This window comes from Geotrypetes seraphini, chromosome 19, assembly GCF_902459505.1.
Source record: "Geotrypetes seraphini chromosome 19, aGeoSer1.1, whole genome shotgun sequence".
Classification (NCBI taxonomy): Eukaryota; Metazoa; Chordata; class Amphibia; order Gymnophiona; family Dermophiidae; genus Geotrypetes; species Geotrypetes seraphini.
The window spans coordinates 39,750,475-39,772,668 of NC_047102.1; the positions used below are offsets into that span (position 1 = coordinate 39,750,475).

At 42.3% G+C, this 22,194-nt stretch overlaps 1 protein-coding gene across 8 annotated transcripts in view; it reads left to right on the plus strand.

Moving 5' to 3' along the window:
• KCNQ1 (potassium voltage-gated channel subfamily Q member 1) overlaps nucleotides 1–22,194 on the plus strand; it is a 705,822-nt gene that overhangs the window by 148,828 nt on the left and 534,800 nt on the right. For all 8 annotated transcript variants that reach the window (XM_033928568.1, XM_033928567.1, XM_033928571.1 and 5 more), the window contains one exon: nucleotides 17,172–17,262. In XM_033928568.1, coding sequence (XP_033784459.1) covers nucleotides 17,172–17,262 — 91 coding nt within the window. The remainder of the gene's footprint in view (nucleotides 1–17,171; nucleotides 17,263–22,194) is intronic.

The following is a 22,194-nucleotide window of genomic DNA, read 5'->3' on the forward strand; positions in this document are numbered from 1 at the left end:
GGAGGTGAAATTCTATAAAGTAAACCTCATTTTCTTCTTGCCACAGAAAAAAAGTTAAAATTTATTGTGCAGTGATATCAGCATTTAACTACAAGAGTGCCAACTCCGCTCTGGTTCTGCCCTTGGACCACCCTCAACATAGCCATAGGGTTTTGTGGGACAATTTGGTGAACTGACTACATTTTTGGATGGAGGGTTTCTGCCTGTGCTGAGATTTTTGACGGCTTGTTGTCAAAGTTCTCGGTGGATATTACTTTTGAGGCTTTTTTTTCTCCACCTGTTTTTGTTTCAGCAGTTCCCGTTTCCCACATATCACTATTGAATTCAAGGTGGTCATGTTTCATTATACAGGGTGCCCACAAAAGCACTCCTTGATTTTAAATAGTTACAAAATCAAAACTTATTGGAATATGTTTATAAATAAGGTGAGAGCAAATACAAGTCCCAAAAAGCATGGTTAGCAAGATCTTACACAATCGCTTGAACTTTCACCCTTAGAAGCTGCAATTGGTGCAGAAGTTACAACCTTCAGACAATGCAACGTTACAAAATGGCCAGGTGTTCCTCAAGTGGCCCCCGAGATCACCAGACATTACTGTTTGTGACTTTTTCCTTTGGGGGTACGTGAAAGACAGAGTGTGCGTACCTCCACTACCCACAACTATGGATGATCTGCAGGAACGCATCACTGAAGCTATAAATGCGATCACACCAGATATGCTTCAGAGAGTCTGTTCCGAACTCAATTATCGCATTGATATCTGCCGAGTAACAGGTGGTCCGCATATTGATTGTATGTAATCAACTGATACCATATGAAACTTTGAGTTGATGAAACTGTAGCCCCAAAGGTGAAAAAATATTCCAATAAATTTTGGTTTTGTAACCATTTAAATTCAAGGAGTGTTTTTATGGGCACCCTGTATTTGAGTTGTTACTATATTAATGTGATCTTCCCTTTTATATAATGTGCAGTATAGGATTAAACAATTTTTTATTGACAAACAATGCGGAACCATAGCAATACATCAGAGTACAAAATACATCAAAATAAGCAGGAAATCCACTAGAACAAGACATAACAGTACCAAGTCATGTGTTGTTTATATCAACCCTCCAATCTCCCCCCCCCTTTCCTCACCCCCCTTTTTAGGGAGGGAGTTGTCCTGGGGCTGCTGCCTCCAGGGCTTCATGGGAGTCTGAGGACCCCCAGAGCACTGAAAACCCACAAATTGACCAGAAAACATCCTTGCCGACAAACATCGTGGTCCCCTGGACCGATCACCATATAATCACGTTCAGCCTGCACACCAGAGTTAAAGAGGCAGCAGACCGAACAAATTCCCAGGAAACAATTACGTTTGACCCAAAATCAGTAAACCCAACCACATTTTCCCACGGCATCTCCAAACTACAACTAGGCACTAACTCCCTAGAAGAGAAGGCACTGACCTGGCACTCAGGCATTAAAGCACTCTATGAGAACCTAGCAAAAGTCAAGGTGATTAAACCTAACGACCATTCTCTTCACCCTGGTTTACAGAAGACCTGAGAGTACAAAAAAGGAGAGTTAGAAAAGCAGAAAATACTTGGCGCAAAACTCTCAGTGACCAGGACAAATCCTCCTGGAAAAACTTGCTGCAAAACTACAAACTAGCCACACATGAAGCAAAGAAAGCTCATTTCACTGCTCTACTATCAAAGTACACAAGCAGATCGAGGGCCATCTTCTCATTAACGAAAAACCTATTTTCCTTATCCCAAGGTCCAATGCATTGCCTGCAAATGAACCTAGACTGCGAATCCCTCTCCACCTTCTTCCATGATAAAATATCAAAGATACATGCAAATCTGGACTCTGAGGCCAAAGCACTCCCATACATCCCAGAGACTGCCAAAGATGACAATCCACCCAAGATGGAAACCTTAAACAGTTTCAAACCGATCTCCCACAATGACCTCAAAACAATAATCAACTCCGTACGGCCCGCAACCTCGATCCTGGACCCATGTCCCTCCACTACACTGCTGAACACAAATGAGGTATTCCTGGAATCCATCCTACCCCTAATAAATGAATCCCTTATGACAGGTGTAGTTCCACGGAGCTGGAAATCAGCCATAGTAAAACCACTCCTGAAAAAAACAACCATGGACCCAGACAACCCAAGCAGCTTCAGACCTGTCTCAAACCTCCCATTCATCTCAAAAATATTGGAAAAGACTGTACTCACGCAATTGCAAGACTTCATGGAAACAAACGCCACCTTCTCCAACTTCCAATCGGGCTTCAGGAAACACCTCAGCACAGAAACTGTGCTTTTGGACATCCTAGATGACTGCTGGAAAATCCTAGATGATGGAAATGATGCATTGCTGTTACTATTAGACCTCAGTGCCGCCTTCGACACCATAGACCACTCTCTTCTCTTGTCCAGGCTAAAGTCCATTGGAATCCGTGACAATGCACTTCAATGGTTCTCTTCATTCCTGAACGACAGATCACAGAGAGTCCTACTAGGAAAATCCTTATCTGAACCCAAACCACTCCACTGTGGAGTGCCTCAGGGAGCTTTACTTTCACCTCTCCTCTTCAACATCTATGTCAAACCAGTACTGGACATAGCGGGTAAACACCGCATCAGAATCCACTCCTTCGCTGACGACCTACAACTCTATCTTCCCCTAGGCCGTCACCGAGACACACAAATCAAATATCTCCAGTCTTGCTTAACTGAAATAAAGTCTTGGATGACCGTAAACAAATTACAGTTAAATGGATCCAAGACAGAACTTCTGTGGATCCACAAAGATTTATGCGTATACCCCCGTCCGTCCTTTTCCTGGGCCACAAACACCCTTACACCCAAAGACAACGTCCGCAGTCCTAGGAGTAACTCTTGACTCTAATTTATCAATGACAGATCACGTATCCAAACTAGTATCATCCTCATTCTACTACCTCCGCCAGCTAAAAACCATACGTGCCTACTTCTCAGAATCTGAATTTGCCCAACTATTCTACGCTTTTGTTCTATCCCGCATAGACTATTGTAACGCTCTACTAGTGGGCCTGCCTACCAAAACTCTCTCCCGCCTCCAAAGGGTGCAAAACGCTGCAATCCGCCTTCTGAAAAACCTAGGCATCCGCGACCATGTTACCCCTGCATTAGCTTCCATGCACTGGCTGCCCATTCAAAAACGCTACACCTTCAAGGCCCTGCTCCTCGCTTTCAAAACCTTCCATGAAACGATTCCGTACTACATGAAAACTAAACTACAAATCTACTTCCCAAAGCGACCACTGAGGTCCCAAGGAAAAAAACGACTGACCATACCTTCTGGCCGTTCCCTCAAAACTGAAACTGCCCGCAAACGCTCCTACTCACATTTCATACCCAAACTTTGGCACACAATCCCTCCATCTGTCAGATCACTAGATGGACTCTGGAACTTCAGGAAGGAACCTTCCTCTTTACTAACCCAGCGCCTTAAAGTCATTCACCCTGAAATGCCACCCAGTCAACTCACCTTTGTCACTTAATTTCACCAGATGCTACTTAGTACATATGTTTTATTGTCATGTCTATATTGTAATTTATGTAAACTGTCATCTATATTGTAATTTATGTAAAATGTCATCTCTGCTCTGTCTGGATTATTATGGATGTACTTTGTAACCCGTTCTGGGCTCTTTTGGGAGGACGGGCTAAAAATCGAATAAATAAATAAATAAAAACCAGGCAAGCCCATCCTACAAAAAGGAGAAACATGCTCCCCCCAGGGTCTGGACTCTGATGACCCAGGGCACACACAAGCTCCTGGGCCTACCTTCCAAAACACGAGCCCCCCTCCCTCCAGTCCCCCTTAATAAATTTATATACCATCTACAACTAGGCGGTTTACATAAATACCGGTACAAACATAAAAAACAAACAAACTAGGGAACAAATATAACAAAACAAAGTCCACTATCGCAGCTTTTCATTGGCCGATAAATGAGAAGCTCATCTCGGTTTATCCTGTGGTTTCCCGCCTCATGAAAGTTATTTTCCACGTTCATCCACCCCTTAAACCTCCTCTGGTGGTTTGGGATCTTAATGTGGTCCTTGCCCAATTGATGAAATCCCCCTTCGAGCCGCTGGCGCGGGCTCATTTGAAGTTTCTTACTTGGAAAGTGGTTTTTCTTAATGCTCTCACTTCTGCCCGTCGGGTCAGTGAGCTTCAGGTCTTCCATCATGATAAGGTGGTCCTCCGTACCCATCCTAAGTTCTTGCCTAAGGTTGTATCTGAGTTTCACATCAACCAATCCATTGTTCTTCCTGTGTTTTTTTCCGAAGCCCCATTCTCACCCTGGAGAGGTGGCTCTGCATTCTCTTGATTGTAAGCTTGCGCTGGCCTTCTACTTGAAGCGCACCGCTCCTCATTGTTCTGCTCCCCAGTTGTTCCTCTCTTTCGATCCTAATCGCATTGGTCGCTCTGTTTCTAAGCGGACCATTTCTAACTGGTTGGCCACTTGAATTTCTTTCTGTTACGCTCAGGCTGGTCTCCCTGCTGGGTCGAGTTACAGGCCACAAGGTACGTGGTTGGCTTCTTTGCTTGCTATCTGAACTGAGGACACGCTGAGGAGACACATGCCCTGGCAGGGTAGAAGTGGCTCACGCGCATGTGCGGGCAAATCGCACACCTGAAGGTCTTCGAGCAAGTCTGCTTGCGAAAACATCCGCTAGGAAGCTCTGTCGGTGACGTCACCCACATGTAGAGAATATCTACCTGCTGTCCCTGGATAACACCAGTTACGGTAAGTAACTGTGCTTTGTGCTAGCACTGGAGGGGAGTGTCAGCCCCTGAAGGCTAGTTTCAACAGCTCATATAGACAACAACCACAAAATTTTATTAGGTGAAAATCACAGCCTGGTCTGACAGCAGGCATTGCTTCTATTTCTGAGTGTAGAATCTTCAAATTCCTCACCACAGTATTTGTGTGCAATATATATTTGGTAAGTTCTGTAGTGCTACAGTAGGCAAAACTATGTGTGTTTATTGGCAGATACAGGAATGATGCATGGCCACATTGAGAACAGTGTGTGGTTGTGCATGTTGTACCTTAGAGGGAACTCTGGGGCAGTTGGCCCTTTTGTCAGCTGGGAGCAGAGGTAAGCAGCAAGAATCTTAAAATCTACAAGTTCTGAGTTACATACAAATCCGACTTAAGAACAGCTTTATAAATGTAACTTGTTCTTAACCCGGGGAATGCCTGTAATGACGCTTTTAGTTGATAGGCCAGGCCATGTTTCACGGAAGCAATTTTATCTGCAATTTCCGTCTCCGAAAGCAATAGTCATTTACTCATTGGAATAATTCAGTTTTTTTAGGCTCCTTTAATTTGGAATGAACTTCCCATTCTAGTTAGATCAGAAGGTTGTTATACTATTCATAAAAAAACAACTTCTTAAAACATTCTTGTTTAAGAAATTTTTTTCATGAATATTGATGCTATATTTTGTTTGTAATTGTACATCTGTCATTATGTTCTAACTGTTTGTCACCAGAATTAAATACTACTTTTATCTAGTTTGAACTCGTAAGGGCTTTGACGGAATACAAATTGGAATGTAATATAATGTAATGAACTGTCATTATACCTCAAACAGTTGCGTTGCAATCCATTAGTACAAGGTGCACTATAACTTATTAGCAATCATTTGGGTTTCTTCCAAGAACAATTTCATTTACTTTTAGTTATGCAACCTTTGTTGCCACTGGCATCGAAGGGCTCTGGAAGGAAAGAGGTTAATGCAACTCTTGATGCACAGAATGGTCGAATACTCTAAATGGACAGAGGGAAAAAAGGGAAAACCGTGGGGAAAGCAATGAAGGACAGCAGAAGAAAAGTGAATAGTAAAGCAAAGAGTTTTTGGCTTGGTGTTCATTTTTTTGGAAGGAGGGAGGGGAGGGATCAGAGTTACCCTAACTCACAAATCCCTTTTCCATTTCTTCTGTGCGCTTGAGCTGGTAGGACCCTGGCTGTTTTCTTTTATTCAGAGATGATTTTTTAAACACCTGTGAGCAAGGCCGGCGTTAGGGTGGGACAAACAGGGCAGTTGCCCTGGGCTCTGGGGGGACCCCATGGGCTAGCATATCTTCCCCTTTCTAAGCGCACTGGTCTGACGTCGCCTTCACCATCGCTCACATTTTTGTTACAGGGGAATGCCGGCTGCAGCAGTGACTCTGAAATGCATTCTGTGGCCGCCCTCCTGCATTCCTTATGCCGCATTCTGCCACCAATGACGTAACTTCCTTTTTCAGCTTGGACAGACCGCGGCACAAGGAACGTGGGGAGGGTTGGCCGTAGGCTGCATTTCAGAGTTGCTGCTGTAGCTGGCATTCCCTGTAAACTGTGCCGAGCGCTACGATTGTGGAGATGATGCAAACTTAAGGTTTAGTTTAGTTTAGTTTATTGAAATGTCTGGAATAAATTACCTTAGCAAGAAAGAAAACCCAAATATCACCTTGTATCTGAAATCATGTCCACAAAAAAGTTTGAGCAAGAGAACAAATGATTCATAGGAAATTTTGAGAAAAACTATCCTAGAGTCAGACAATAGTATTCTCATGTCAGGAGCTCTGTGAGACATTTTATCATACAAGGGTGGGGGAAATATAGGGGGAGATAAGTGAAGAAAGATAGTGAGGGGCAGCCAAATGAGTACATTTGTAGGTCAGTATAAGGAGTTTGAATTGTATTCGGAAAAAGGTGGGAAGCCAATGAAGTGACTTCAAGAGAGGGATATCCAAAAAAGCCAGATTCGTATCAGAACCAGGCCACCAGAATGCTAATTGACCCTCAGATGCACCACTCCACGTTCAAACTTTTTCATAACATTAAGCTTGATGTGCAGAATCTTCCCTGGATCAACTTAATTTAAAATTTTTATAAATATTGTTTTTATAAACTACATATAACTGTCCCGGAACATCCTCTCCGACGTCAGAATTGACGTCGGGAAGAAGGCTTCTGGGCACGATTAGCAGCAGAGAGGTAAACAGAACAGCAGCGGACTGGGTTTTTTTTTAACTCGGGCTGGAGGGAGGCTTTTTTTTTTTTGCACAGCAGGGAGGGAAGGAGGTAGGCAGGCAGGCAGGCTGGCTGGCTGGCTTTGGGGGTGGGGGTGGGACAAAGTCTTTGATGTCAGTGAGGGGGACATGGGAAGGAGGCACTGGGGGCACTAAGGACATGGGAAGGAGGCACTGGGGTCACTAAGGACACGGGAAGGAGGCACTGGGGGCACTAAGAACGTTGGAAAGGGGCACCAAGGATATGGGAAGGAGGCACTGGGGGCACTAAGGACATAGGAAGGAAGGAGGGAGGAGATAGAAAGGGACAATTGTTGGGTCTGAGTGCAGAAAGCAAGAAATGAAAGAAAGGATACACAGTCAGAAGGAAACACAACCAGAGACTCATGAAATCACCAGACAGCAAAGGTAGGAAAAATGATTTTATTTTCAATTTAGTGATCAAAATATGTCAGTTTTGAGAATTTATATCTGCTGTCTATATTTTGCACTATATATCTATTTTTCTATAGTTACTGAGGTGACATTGCATATTTTAAAGTCATCTGCTTGACATCTTTGAAAACCCCCCCCCCCAAAAAATATAAATAATGATTAACATTTTCTCTGCGTATAGTGTGCTTTGTAGTTTTTTTAAATTTTATGGTTACCATTATGAATTAATAAGATATTATGTGTACATGAAAAATGAATGGAAGAAATTTGGGGCGGGATGGGGGTGGGGCTAGGGCGGGATTGGGGGGCGGGACTGACAATTAATAGATGTCCCCTTTTGATGAAAAAAATAAATGGTCACGTTATATGACAGACCTTTAAGTGTAGGGGCAGTAGAACTAGAAGACATGAAAGGAGTTTGCAGGGAGGAGTAATGTCAGGAAATACTTTTTCATAGAGAGGGTGGTGGATGCATGGAAACCTTTCTAAAAGAGGTTGTAGAGTCTAAAACTGTGAATGAATTCAAAGATGCATGGGATAGACATGAGGGATGCTTAAATAGAAAGAAGATGGAAACGCTACATGGCTCTTGAGGTGTTAACATTGGACAAGAATAGTGGGAGCTGAGCCAGATGCCAGACAAACTTGTATGGTTTGTGTCCTGCATGTGGTGAGAGAAAGATGAAAGTGACAATTCCAGTGTGGTGGTCATTTTATTGTCACATACTGTGAGTGGGGGGAACTCTGCTGCTTAGGAGGGAGGGAAAGGCTTGTTGACTAGTAAGTTGAATACTGTGGGCAATATTCCATGTATCATCCCCATCATGTTTGACTGCTTAAGGGGTTGCAAATTTGGCAACTTTATAAAGGTGACTTCACAAAAGTGACCTGGGCCTACATGGCGTGGTGGGCGAGGCTCTGGTCACCTTGTTGGGCAGACTGGATGGACCATGAGTGTCTTTTGCTGCTGTCATTTTCACCGTAGCTCTCTTTTCTGTGAAAAATAATTTCCTGATTTTACTTTTCAGTTTCTCTCCTTGCAACTTCATTTCATGCCCTTCTGTAGAATTCTTGTTTATGGAAAAGGTCATTTTGCACATTAAGATGTTTTAATATTTGACAGATATCATATCTCCCCTCTTCCTCCATTTTATACATATTTATGTCTTCAAGTCTCTTTTTGTATGTCTTCTGGTGCAGACCCCATACCATTTTGGTAATTTTCCTCTGAATGACTTTGAACATAAGAACATAAGAAATGCCTCTACTGCAGGGGTGTCGAAGTCGGTCCTTGAGGGCCGCAATCCAGTCGGGTTTTCAAGATTTCCCCAATGAATATGCATGAGATCTATGTGCATGCACTGCTTTCAATTCATATTCATTGGGGAAATTCTGAAAACCCGACTGGATTGCGGCCCTCGAGGACCGACTTCGACACCTGTGCTCTACTGGGTCAGACCTGAGGTCCATCGTGCCCAGCAGTTCACTCACGCGGCGGCCCAACAGGTCCAGGACCTGTGCAGTAATCCTCTATCTATACCCCTCTATTCCCTTTTCCAGCAGAAAGTTGTCCAATTCCCTCTTGAACCCCAGTACCGTACTCTGCCCTAATACGTCCTCTGGAAGCGCATTCCAGGTGTCCACCACACGCTGGGTAAAGAAGAACTTCCTAGCATTCGTTCTGAATCTGTCCCCTTTCAACTTTTCTGAATGCCCTCTTGTTCTTTTATTATTCCAAAGTTTGAAGAATCTGTCCCTCTCTACTCTCTCTATGCCCTTCATGATCTTGTAAGTCTCTATCATATCCCCTCTAAGTCTCCTCTTCTCCAGGGAAAAGAGGCCCAGTTTCTCCAATCTTTCTCTCTCTCTCTTTCTCTCTCTCCCTTTCTCTCTCTCTCTATTTCTCTCTGTCTCCCTTTCTCTCTCTCTTTCTGTCCCTCTCTACTCTCTCTATGCCCTTCATGATCTTGTAAGTCTCTATCATATCCCCTCTAAGTCTTCTCTTCTCCAGGGAAAAAAGTCCCAGTTTTTCCAATCTCTCAGCGTATGAAAGGTTTTCCATCCCTTTTATCAGACGTGTCGCTCTCCTCTGAACCCTTGGCAAGTTAATCTGGATGCTATTCTGGCTTATGACAAAAATAAATAACTTATTTAAATTTAATATCACCTTTTCAAATGAATGTTTAAGGCAATGCATTGATAGGCATACAACAATGTTAACAAATATTCAGAATTTATGATTAGTAGCAGGAGTACACACACTGGGAACGAATTCAGGAAGCCAGTCTGTTCTGCTCCTAGGACAGTGATCTCAAACTCACGGCCCAGGGGCCACATGCGGCCCCCCAGGTACTATTTTGAGGCCCTCGGTATGTTTATCGTAATCACAAACGTAAAATAAAACAGTTTCTTGATCATATGTCTCTTTAGCTATAAATGACAATATTATTATTAAGACTTAGCCAAAAGGAAAGATTTATAAACTATAAAGAGTTTTACCTCATTTCTTTCATAAGACATGAACTATTTTTTTCTGCGGCCCTCCATGTGCCTACAGATTCAAAATGTGGCCCTGCAAAGGGTTTGAGTTGGAGACCACTGTCCTAGGACTATCTCACAAAGGAAGCTAGACTCCTGATGCAGGCCAGGCCGGTGGGGCCAAACATGTACATGTTGAGTCCTTGAATGAATAAAGCAGAGTCATGAAATACACCAGCTCACCTGTTTTCTTTGGACATCTCCACTGTTATTTTGTTTGAAAAAATAGATGTCCGGACAAAGGTAGAAAAAGCATGTTATTTTGAATGTTTTAAACAGAATATGATAGCTTTTGGAAATGTATGTACATAGCAGATGTCTTTGTACTGTGTTCAGTAGAGAAGGTAATGCATTTCTGTTTTTATTTGGTGCCATATAGTACATGTTAAATTTAACTTCTTAGGATTAAGAACAAAAGAATTGCCGCTGCTGGGTCAGACCAGTGGTCCATCGTGCCCAGCAGTCCCTTAGATCAAAGACCAGTGCCCTATTTGAATCTAGCCTTACTTGCATATGTTCTGTTCCAGTAGGAACTTATCCAACTTTGTTTTGAATCCCTGAAAGGTGTTTTCCCTTATAACAACATCTGGAAGAGCATTCCAGGTTTCTACCACTCTCTGGGTGAAGAAAAACTTCCTTACGTTTGTACGGAATCTCTTCCCTTCTAATTTCAGCAAGTACCCTCTTGTTCTCTTCACCTTGGAGAGGGTGAACAGTCTCTCTTTCTCTACTAAGTCAATTTCCTTCAATATCTTAAGGGAGAAGAGGCCCAGTTTCTCTAGCCTCTTGTTGTAAGGCAACTCCCCCAGTCCCTTAACCATTTTTGTCACTCTTCTCTGGACCCTTTTGGGTAGTACTATGTGCTTTTTCATGTACGGTGACCAGTGTTGGATGCAGTATTCTAGGTGGGGACATACCATGGCCCATTATATAAAGGCATGATAACCTTTTCAGATCTGTTCGTGGTCCCCTTCTTAATCATTCCTAGTATTCTGTTAGCTCTTTTCGCCGCCGCCACACATTGCGTGGACAGTTTCATTGACTTGCCTACAAGTACCCCCAAGTCTCTTTCCTGGGGGACTCTCTCCAAGTATAACTCCGGACATCCTATATTCTTGCATACAATTTTTGTTACCAACATGCATCACCTTGCACTTATCCACATTGAACCTCATTTGCCATTTCGCGGCCAATTCCTCAAGCATATTTATGTCTCTTTGTAGGTCTTCACAATCCTTCTCTGTCTTCACTACTCGGAAAAACTTTGTATCGTCCACAAATTTAATAACCTCACTCATCATGCCAAGTTCTAGGTCATTTATAAATATGTTGAAGAGCACAGGCCCAAGCACCAAACCCTGCGACACTCCACTCGTGACACTTTTCCAGACCAAGTATTGTCCATTCACCCCCACTCTTCTTCCTATCTGCCAACCAGTTTTTAATTCATGTGAGTATATCACCCTTGATTCCATGGCTCGCAATTATTCAAAGTAGGCGTTCATGTGGAACCTTGTCGAACACCTTCTGAAAATCTAGATATACGATGTCGACCGGGCCATCTTTGTCTATCTGCCCATTTACTCCTTCAAAGAAGTGCAGTAAGTTTGTTCTGCATTTAGTGAGGGTCTGTTGATATGATAGTAATGGCAGGTGTGGAAATCAGATGAGAGGATTTGGGGGGGGGGGGGGGGAGGCTCTTATTTTCTGACCTGGCCACTAGCATGTCTAACACCAGTCCTGACCATTGCTGTATAGCTGGTGGGGATCTCCAAGCATCTCCAGCTGAGGATCACCTCCAGAGACAGCCGGAACTCCCTTCTACCAAGATCTGTAGTCAACACCATTCTTGAGCCACTGACAGCTAAGCGTGTGTGGGGTGCTAGCATCAATGGCTTAGGGACATTGCTGCTGCTGCCTGCCAAGCTTAGTAAAAGGGCATTCTGTCTATCTTCAGAGAAAATCTTAAGCTGACAGAGCTTGGGGATCCTCATTAGCTAAAGTAATTATATTTTGAAGTGGAGGTAGGGCAAGGCAGAGAAAACATGCCCACCTACTTTAGGCTCAGGCCGACCCAAAATTCCCTGTCTGGCTCTGCTACTGTAGTGATAATCAACCAGGCTATAATCTTAACAAACGTTAGTAGTAACATTTGTTAGAATATATTAAATTGTTCCTAAAACAAGATAAACTGGTTTAGATAATTCATGCATTTCTCATAGCACTAGTAAATTGGTTTATTGCAGTACACTTTGTATGTCTTCTCGAGGCAGTTGAAACTAGCCCTAGAACATTAATACCTCCAACTGTGAACACCTCTAATTGTGAAAACAGAATAAACAGGAATCCCTGCCCAGAAACGACAGTACAAATTCAGAATATATGAAATTGCAGAACATGGATAGAGCCTCACTGCAAATTAGAAAGAGAAATGTGAGGAGAGACACTGGACTGGAAACCTCAAGAAACAATTTTTTCTACAAGAATGTAATTGGATATCAACAACATTTTTTTTTTTTCTTTTCACAAAATATATAAGAAATCTTACATGTGCCTTGAACATATAAAATGTTATATCCCTTAGAGCGGGGGCTCTTAATTAGTGTGCCTATACCCCCAAGGGGTGCAGGAAGAGGTTAAATGGGGTACGGAGAAGGGTCTTGAAATCAATCTGTTGAATTTATTGAAGCTTTCTAGACAGAATGAAGGCATTTATTTATATTTATACAATTTTATAAAGAATTTGCTAAGGTAACTTACTAGCTAACTGGATAAATTTCTTGTCTGAAAATGGTAGTGGTTAGCAGTTAATACCGACATATGTAGCTGTCAGTAGTTACTAGTGAATATGTTGTTTAGGAAGGGGATGTGGGAACCAGAAAGGGTTAAGATCCCCTGCCTTAGTGACAAGTCGCTAAGGGATGTAGTTATCAATGTGGCCTACTGTTAAGACAGATTATTTTACCACTGACTTGTAACTAGGGCTGTGGAATCGGAGTCATGGGTACCAGAAACTGAGGAGTTGAAGGATTTATCTACTGATTCCACAGCCCTGCTTGTAACAGTAGCTTGTGTCTAACACTTTTCTTAAATCTATATGTTAAAAATAGAAAGAAACCAAAAGTAGATAAAGTAATACAACTTTATTGGACTAACTTAATTCATTTTTGATCAGCTTTTGCAAGATTGTCTTCTTCAGGTCAGAAGTCTTCTTTGACCACTTTTCTCCACACTGATCTAAGAGTATTGGCTCCCTATTTCTGCATACATGAAACACAAAAAACTCAGCTTAGTATATAAGACTCTCACCTTCAGATCTGGAATATATCTCTAAGCTTCTGAGGCCCTGTACTCCATTTAGAACTTTGCATGCCTCCCAAAAAGTCCTGTTGTTTATTCCTTCCCACCATCAGTTATGCCTAGATACCACACAACGTTTTTCATTTAGGTATGGTGGCCCCTGTTTGTAGAATTCTCTCCTTCTGGAATCTAGACATGAACTATCACTGTAGAAATGCAAGAAACTAGTTAAGTCCTGGTGGTTTCAGAGCACCTACAGACCTCACCTTGATCGCTTTACTCTCTTCTGTTCATGCAACAGATACCTTTTTCCTGACTCTGTCCCATCTTCTACCAGTCTGCTTTGCTACCTTTTTCTTCATTAGCTTTCCTTTATCTTCTACTGTATGTTATTTTAAACCTTAAACGGAGACAGCCCAACCTACCTGAACAACCGCCTCATCCAAACCACCTCAATCAGACATAGAAAAACACACACCCCTCGATCAAAGAAGTAAAATGGAAAAAAAACTATACGACAGCCTCCTGGCCACTCAAGCAGCTAAACTAGATAACCAAATCTCCAATCTACTGATAACGACACCAGACTACAAGACATTCAGAAAAGGAATGACCCCATTTACCTACCCTCCACTCAAAGGTACTCGGCGCAAGAAGATGTTTGACAACCTTACATGCGACACAAGCAGCAAAACTCGACCACTCCATTTCCAACCTGCTGACAACAACAATCATCCTCAAAACATTTCGAAGAGAGATCAAAACCCTGCTATTCAAGAAATATGTTCAGATACCTTAACTCCCACCCCCTCCCTCTCCTCCCCGGTAAATTCCCCTCTCAAAGCATCAACTTCTCTGGTAATTTTTTCCTTTTCTAAATATCAACCAAGAATACAGTTCCCTAAAATGTAAAGCTCCTGGAAATGTCCAGCTTTCTTAGTTGTTATCCTATTTGTAATATTGCCTAGAAATGTCCAATTCTTATTTCTTATCTAATTCGCAGTATCTCCTGGAAATATCCAGCTTTCTTATCTCACTTGTAACCAAAAATTGTAACTATCCTGGAAATGTCCAGTTAGCTCTTTTGTAATCCGCCTAGAACTGCAAGGTACAGGCGGAATAGAAGTCACTAATGTAATGTAATGTAAGAAATAAAAACTATACTCTTCAAAAAATTCCTGAAACAGCCCTAACTTCAAACTTCCGGTCCTCCCTCCCCCCCTCTTCCCGCCACACAGAAACTACTATTTACCTCTCTAGAAAGGACAAATGTTCTTCCATTGTAACCCAATGTTTTTCATCTCTTTTGTAATCCACCTTGAACCGCAAGGTAATGGCGGAATAGAAATCTCTAATATAAAGTAATGTAATCTTTTATTGGAATTTGATAGACTGCCTCATGGCCTAGAAGGCTTTGCAGTGTTTTCCATGAAAATAAATACATTAGAACAAATTGTTTATTGAAATCTTCTATACCGCTACTAATGACTGGGAAGTCAATTCAGAGCAGTTTATATGAGCTTCTGTAATGATGTTACAATACATTTACATATCTTTTACATTAATCTAACAGTAATACACTATCTTTACCCTACATATCACTAGAGAATACTATTTATTTTTTTCAATTTTCTATACTGTTCTCCTAGGGGAGCTCAGAATGGCTTACATAGTACTCAAACTCAAACATTTATTTTATTTTTTTTTTTAATATTATTTATTTATTATTTTCAACTTAAATTTTAAGTATTACACTTGTACAGAAAGCAAGAATAGGATAGATATCAAATACAAAGCAATATAAATCTTAAATTAAACAAATATACTATTTATGCTCAAGTCCACAATTAGGATCCAAGAATTATTGAAAATTGGCGAAATTATCTAAAAAGAAAATTGTAAAAGAAGCTGAGAACTATAGCACTGAGATGAGGTCACAATATTCTAAATATAGGGCTCAAAGATTGTTAACATTCAGGCGAGACATAGCCACAAAGTTTGTCAATTGTGATGGTTCAAAAAACACATATTTAAGAGTACGGTGATATACAATACATTTACACGGATGTCTCAAATAAAAAGTTGCTCCCAAAGATAAAACCCCAGGTTTCAAAAGAAGAAATTCACGGCGACGCCTTTGCGTCTCCCGTGCCAAATCTGGGAACATTTGTATTTTATAACCAAGAAAACATACTGTTTCCAAATTCCTGAATTCATCTTGCAAGAGGACTCAAAAATATATTAAACAAATAGGTGAAAGGGCTGAGCCTTGTGGTACCCCACAGTCTAATAATCTATCACTGGATGTTGACCCACCTGTAACTACTCTAAAAGTACCATCCTAAAAGTACATGCCTATGATATTATGAATGGATTAATGGAATTCATTTACCAAAAATTGTAAACATTGCATGAATATACAGCCTCTTGCTACATACATTCTTGAAAGGAAGCTCTAGAACAGGGGTGTCAAATTCAGTCACATTAAGGGGCCAAAATCCAAAACACAGGCTAAGTTGCGGGCCTGACCCCACCCAATCTCTGCCCCAGACCCCACCCCCATAATAGTACTAATTGTAATACCATTTTTTCCATTAATTTTTCATATATACACACACAATATAACCTTATTAACAACGCATAATAGTAAAATTAAACTACACAAAGCACACTGTATGCTTCTCAACATTCAATCCTACCAGAACACAAATAACCCCTATGCAAATACTGTACCCAAAACAAAAAGTACTAATATATACAAAGGAAACCTTAAGATTCAAGACTCTGCATGCAGTACAATCCCAGAGAAAAAGAAACAAATGCATGCCTTCCTGAACAGTGCAAAAATATAGATAGCAGTTCTAAATTCTTAAAATTGACACAATTCAATCACTAAATTGAAAATAAAATAATTCCCCCCTACCTTTGTTGTTTCTCTCCCTCCATGCTGTGCCTCAACTAGGTGCCTCCCTCCGGCGGGTGTCTTACCTTCTGGCCAGCTCCCTCCTCCTCACTGCCGCATTGTGCACTGCGCATCCCACGCCTCATCCAGAAACATTCCTTCTGACATTGTGACGTCAGAGAGAAGGCTTCTGGTTCAGGTGCAGGACGCGTGTAGGAGCCACTGCCCACAGCTTTATCCTCACTGCAGCAGTGAGGAAGAGGGAGTTGGCAAGAAGATAACACCGGGGACGGCAATGAAAACGCCACATCGTACTGTGGGCTGCATAAAACAGCCAGACGGTCCAGATTCACCCCAAGGGCCTTGAGTTTGACACCTGTGCTCTAGAATGAGAGGGCATAGGATGAAGTTAAGAGATGATAGGCTCAGGAGTAATCTAAGAAAATACTTTTTTACAGAAAGGGTGGTAGATGCGTGGAACAGTCTCCTGGAAGAGGTGGTGAGACAGAGACACTGTCTAAACTCAAGAAAGCATGGGATAGGCATGTGGGATCGTTTAGAGAGAGGAAGAGATAATGGTTACTGCCGATGGGCAGACTGGATGGGCCATTTGGCCTTTATCTGCCATTCTTTCTATAATTAAAAGAAATCTTTATTTCATGATGAATAACTTTTGGATTATAATGTATCTTAAATAGAAAACTATTTTTAGATAGCTTATTCCTCAAAAAAACATTTTATTTAAAACAATTTCAATTTTAAAAAAATCTGATTTTTTTTTTTTTTTTTAAATCATTGATTTTATCCACCTTGTGTGGGGAAATAGAAATCTAAAATTTTTGCATGCGAGATAGTGAAAATTTATTGTCTTCTGAGCAGGTACATACTGAATGCTCTTTTTTTTTCATTTTCTTTTTAGTTTCCTCATAGTTTTGATCTGCCTCATATTCAGTGTCCTTTCTACAATCGAGCAGTATGCAGCTCTGGCTACTGGAACGTTATTTTGGATGGTATGTATATTAATAGACTGTGTAGTATTGTGTAGTTTATGGGTTTCGCTTGATGACTGCTTTCATTTTGTTTTTATTACATTTATTAATGGCTTAAACTAGATTGTCTTGTAAAATCTTGTTCTGTGGATTTTGTCGAGCCGCAGCACACTAAAACGTAGTGGCCACGGCGTGAGGCATCCGGAAGTACGCGGGTGTTGATGTGATGACATCGTGTGTATGTGTGACATCATCACAGCGACGTCTGCACATATGTGAAGGCCCTACAGACGAGCCCTGAGCCCACAGTGGGAGGGGGGGGGGTGTGCCGGTGCCGGTGCCGGCAGGGAAGATGTGCAGAGAGAAGGAGAGACGCTGGCACCGGCTGATTGCCTACGGGATGTGCCTCTTGCCGCGAAAGGCACGTCCTGTAGACAGTCAGCTGGCGCCTCCTCCTCCTCTCCAGCGTCTCACGGCACACCTGAAATCTCAGGAGGCACACAGTTTGTGATACACTGACTTATTTATTTACTTTATTTATTTAAGGTATTTATATACCACCTCTCAGTTATCTAAGCGGTTTACAATCAGGTACTCAAGCATTTTCCCTATCTGTCCCGGTGGGGCATGGAGGACTAAGTGACTTGTCCATGGTCACAAGGAGCAGCGTGGGATTTGAGCCCACAACCTCAGGGTGCTGAAGCTGTTGCTGACATCACTCCTCCCTCTTCCTACTTAGTCTGTAGTGGTGCTTCGTTTTAAAAATGTCCTAAAATACCCCCTCTCCTGGCTCCGTTATTCTTTTCAGTATTCTTTCCCTTCTCTTTCTCCAGTTCTACCATTATATTCCTTCTTGAAATGTCAGCTAACAAAGGGACTCAGCTCTTTCGGTGGCTGTTCTTCCTAGTGGTCCCTTGTGGGAGCAGACCTCGGTGTCAACAGTGGCTACATTTGACAAACAACCTTTATTAAACCACAATGCCATAATTTTTCATTCATAGTTACTGGGGGTTTTCTTCCGTGCCTGAACCTTCTTACCTAACCCAGTCATCCTTTAATCAAGAATCATAGTTCACATGGGTGGCCCTGTTAAGACCTCCCCTGTCGGCCCAAGGCAGGGCAGAGCAGTGCAGGAGAGCAGCAGAAGCCAGAACTAGGCTCAAGCATAATACGAGGTGGGCAGCCTTGGATCTTAAGGGCTGCAGCTAGTTTTCAGAATTTCTCCAATGAATGTGCTCTGCTACGACTGAAGTTCCCACTTAGGGTTACCAGATTTTCTGTTTGGAAAATCTGGACCTCTTAGACCCGCCCCCAGCCCCGCCCTAACCCCTTCCCCTATTGCCTGCTCTGGTAGAACATCCTCAGCCCTGGCCAATCATAGGAATCCAAATTCAACTCTTCCATACATGTGAACAGAACTGCTGCCAGCAGGCTACTTAACTTTTTTTTTTGCTTTTTCTGTGGAGAATACATTGTTGAAGCACCTGAATATCTTAACATATTTTATTCTTGTGCATTAATGGCATGGAGTAGCAACTATCATTTTAAAATCATGAAATTCCCCTCCTGCTAAGTGATTCCAGCAATATGGCTTACTTCATCATGGCTAGGGTTACCAGATTTTAAATTGGGAAAAATAGGATGTGTGGCCCTGCCCCATTCCACCCCCCCCCCCCCATCCCCAGACCTACCTCATTCTACCCCCCCCTCAAGCCCAGCCCTACACAAACCTCATCTGGAGTGCATCCTGATGACGTCGCACACATGCATGCATGTGATGTCACCCTGTCGCATTTGTTAATGCACAGATGCCCTCCAGATGCAGCCCCCAATCTCAATGCTTTTCAAAACCTATACGAAGTGCCGGGTTTGGATAAGCCGTCCGGATGCCTGGACAGTCCTCTAAAAAGAGGACATGTCTGGGTAAATCCAGATGTCTGGTAACCCTAATCATGGCTATCCAGTTATTTCACTACTAGTTTTTTAGCACGTTACATTAACGGGTGCTAGAATAGATGTGTAGACTTAGGCATTTCTTTCTTTCTTTCTTTCTTCTTTCTTTCTTTCCCCTTTCTTTCTCCTTTCTTTCTTTCTTTCTCCTTTCTTTCTTTCCCCTTTCTTTCTTTCCCCTTTCTTTCTTTCCCCTTTCTTTCTTTCTTTCCCCTTTCTTTCTTTCTTTCTCTCCCCTTTCTTTCTTTCTCTCCATGGTCCCCTTTCTTTCTTTCTCTCCATGGTCCCCTTTCTTTCTTTGTCTCTCTCCCTGGTCCCCTTTCTTTCTTTCTGTATTTCTGCCTGTCTGTCTTTCTTCGGTGGCAGAAGATATTTCCCTGTCCCCAGAAGTCCACAGGATTTACTTCACTGATATGCATTGCCACACTTCATAGGGGAATAATACTAAGAGAGAATTCTATAAGGAGCCATTCCATCTATAAATTTATTTGTTACTTAATATACCACAATTCCTTTGGTTAAAGCGGTTTACCTACTAAAATCAGAAAGTTAGAAAAGAGCTCCATTTGTTGTAACTTACACACTTTCAAGAGGAGTAAAGTATAACGTGCTCGCTGTGTAGGACCTGCAGATCATCCCCACAGGAGTTAATTAAAGGCCTGCTCAAATAAATATATTTTTAAGGCCTTCTTGAAACTGGGGAGGGCTGATATTCTTCTAACTGACTGGGGTAAAGCATTCCAAATCTTAGGCATGGAACACTGGCGGCAGAAGCAAGAATCAACATCTTGTTTTAATCTAAGTGATTTTCTCGAAGGGATCCAAAGAGAACCACTCGGTTCAAGGTATAAGCCAAGCTGATTTTGAAGCCCTAACAGAGAAAGAAAATAGTCCTCCTATCTTACCAGATCAATATCTTTCATGCAACACGGAGCTGGCACTTGAGCTCAGTGAAAATTGTCATCCAGACTGTGTCACCTTGCTTTGTACTTATAATCAAGGATTTATACTCCAGGGCAAACTGATTCTAGCTAAAGAATATATTGACTTATTCACCAGGCAACGCGTTACACAATCGACGACGGGGGCAGCATCTTCTGCGAAGGTTCCAGCGATGCAGCTGCTCTCCGTCCTGGCAGCCGTCACTCCGCGCGTCCTGGAGTCCTGAACTGGGGGGGAGTGTTGGAGTGCGGCGGGAGGGTGGGGGTGCTTGGGTTCTTCGCAGCCTGGATCGTTCCATCCTGATTCTCCTCTTGACGGCTGGGTGGGGAGGGGGACCTGAGGATCGACGCTGTCTCCAACCAGCCAATGGACATCACCGTTGTGGCTGGCCTTGTGAAGGGGCGGCGCGGTGTGGGAGAGGGGCCTTGAAAGCTGGGAAGTAGAAAAGAAACGGAGGTGTGGGCGAAAGTAAAAGGTACTCAGCTTAAGTTCATTTTTTAGTTCAAAGCCGACGCCGCGGCTCCTCTCTCGATCCTCGCCTAGTGCAGTTCGAGAGAGGAGCCGTGGCAGCGGCTTTGAGTTAAAAAAAGGCGAGGAGAGTCTCCGCCGCTGTCACGGCCTGCTCTGACGGGAGGGGGGAAGTCCGCTGTCTTTTCCGCCTCCAGTGACGTAGTAAGCGCGCATGCGCACTCTTGCCGGCAGATCAGATCTCAGGGAACAAGCGGCGAGTGTGCGCATGCGCGCTTAGCATTTTATTATTGATAGGGCATGCTTCCTTTCTGGATAGTCTCCCACATTTCAGACAGAATTGCTATCTCAACTGATATCATACCTTCTCACCCTGCTTTAGTGTTAATAAAGGTCTATTAAATACTGAGTGGAAAGGGTAAATGTGAATGGCTTGTTTATGGTTTCCAAAAATACTAGCACTAGGGAGCATGCAATGAAGTTATTAAGTAGTAGTTTTATACCAAACCGGAGAAAAGATATCTTTACTCAACGTGTAATTAAACTCTGGATTTTGTTGCTGGAGAATTTGGCGAAATCAACATAGCAGGGCTTAAAAAAGGTTTGGAGAATCTCCTGAAAGAGAATTCTATAGGCCATTAGAGAAATCCACTGCTTATTTCTAGGATAAGCAGCCTAAAATCTGTTTAACCCTTTGGGATCTGGCCAGGTACCTTTCCCTGGGATAACCACTGTTGGAAGCAGGATACTGAGCTTGATGGACCTTCAGTCTGTTCCAGTATGGCAATTCTTATGTTCTTATTTATTTAACATATGTATCTAGCATTTGATGTAGCATTGTAAAGAATCCAGGATAACAACATGGCCGTGCAGAATTCTAGGTTTACTACACAATTACAGGCATATTTAAGGAAAATGTCCAACTTTGTGGCTGCACCTAACCAGCATTGGCACGCAAAGTATTCTTCATTTAGAATTCTGTACCAGGGAGAGGCATAAATATCTCCTTTAAACCTGCAGAGGGCAGCATTTAGCCATTGAGAGAATGTCAACTATTTTCTGGAGCAGGCTTGAAAGTTGGAACAAGATACAGGCTGGCTGATAGAGAGGATCAAATTAATTTGCTAAGTGAAGAAAATGAAGCAGTGGCAGTCTCGGGCCCTCTAGAACAGTTACAAATTCTGAGGACTGTAAATACTCTGGGATGAGGTTAATATTTTTTGCAGAAATTCAAAGGGGCGAGAGGTAGCTTTTCATGTTTAAGATGCAGGAATTCCCAAAGCCACTACTGACATCACATTCTGATGGAGGATAGCACCTTGGGCTTCCAAAACCTATCTTGGACTTTTAGGATATTCACAATGCACATACATTATACAAATAACTAGTAGTAGAATATGAATGAGATAAATTTGCATAGACTGGATATCAATATATTGGTCATTTCTATAGCGGAACTAGACATTTGAAGCGCTGTACATTTAACATGTAAGAGACAGTCCCTGATCAATAGAGCTTAAAGTCCAGTTAAAACAGACAATTAGGACAAATAAGGATTAGGGAATTTCTCACAAAGGGAATGTTAAAACAGAC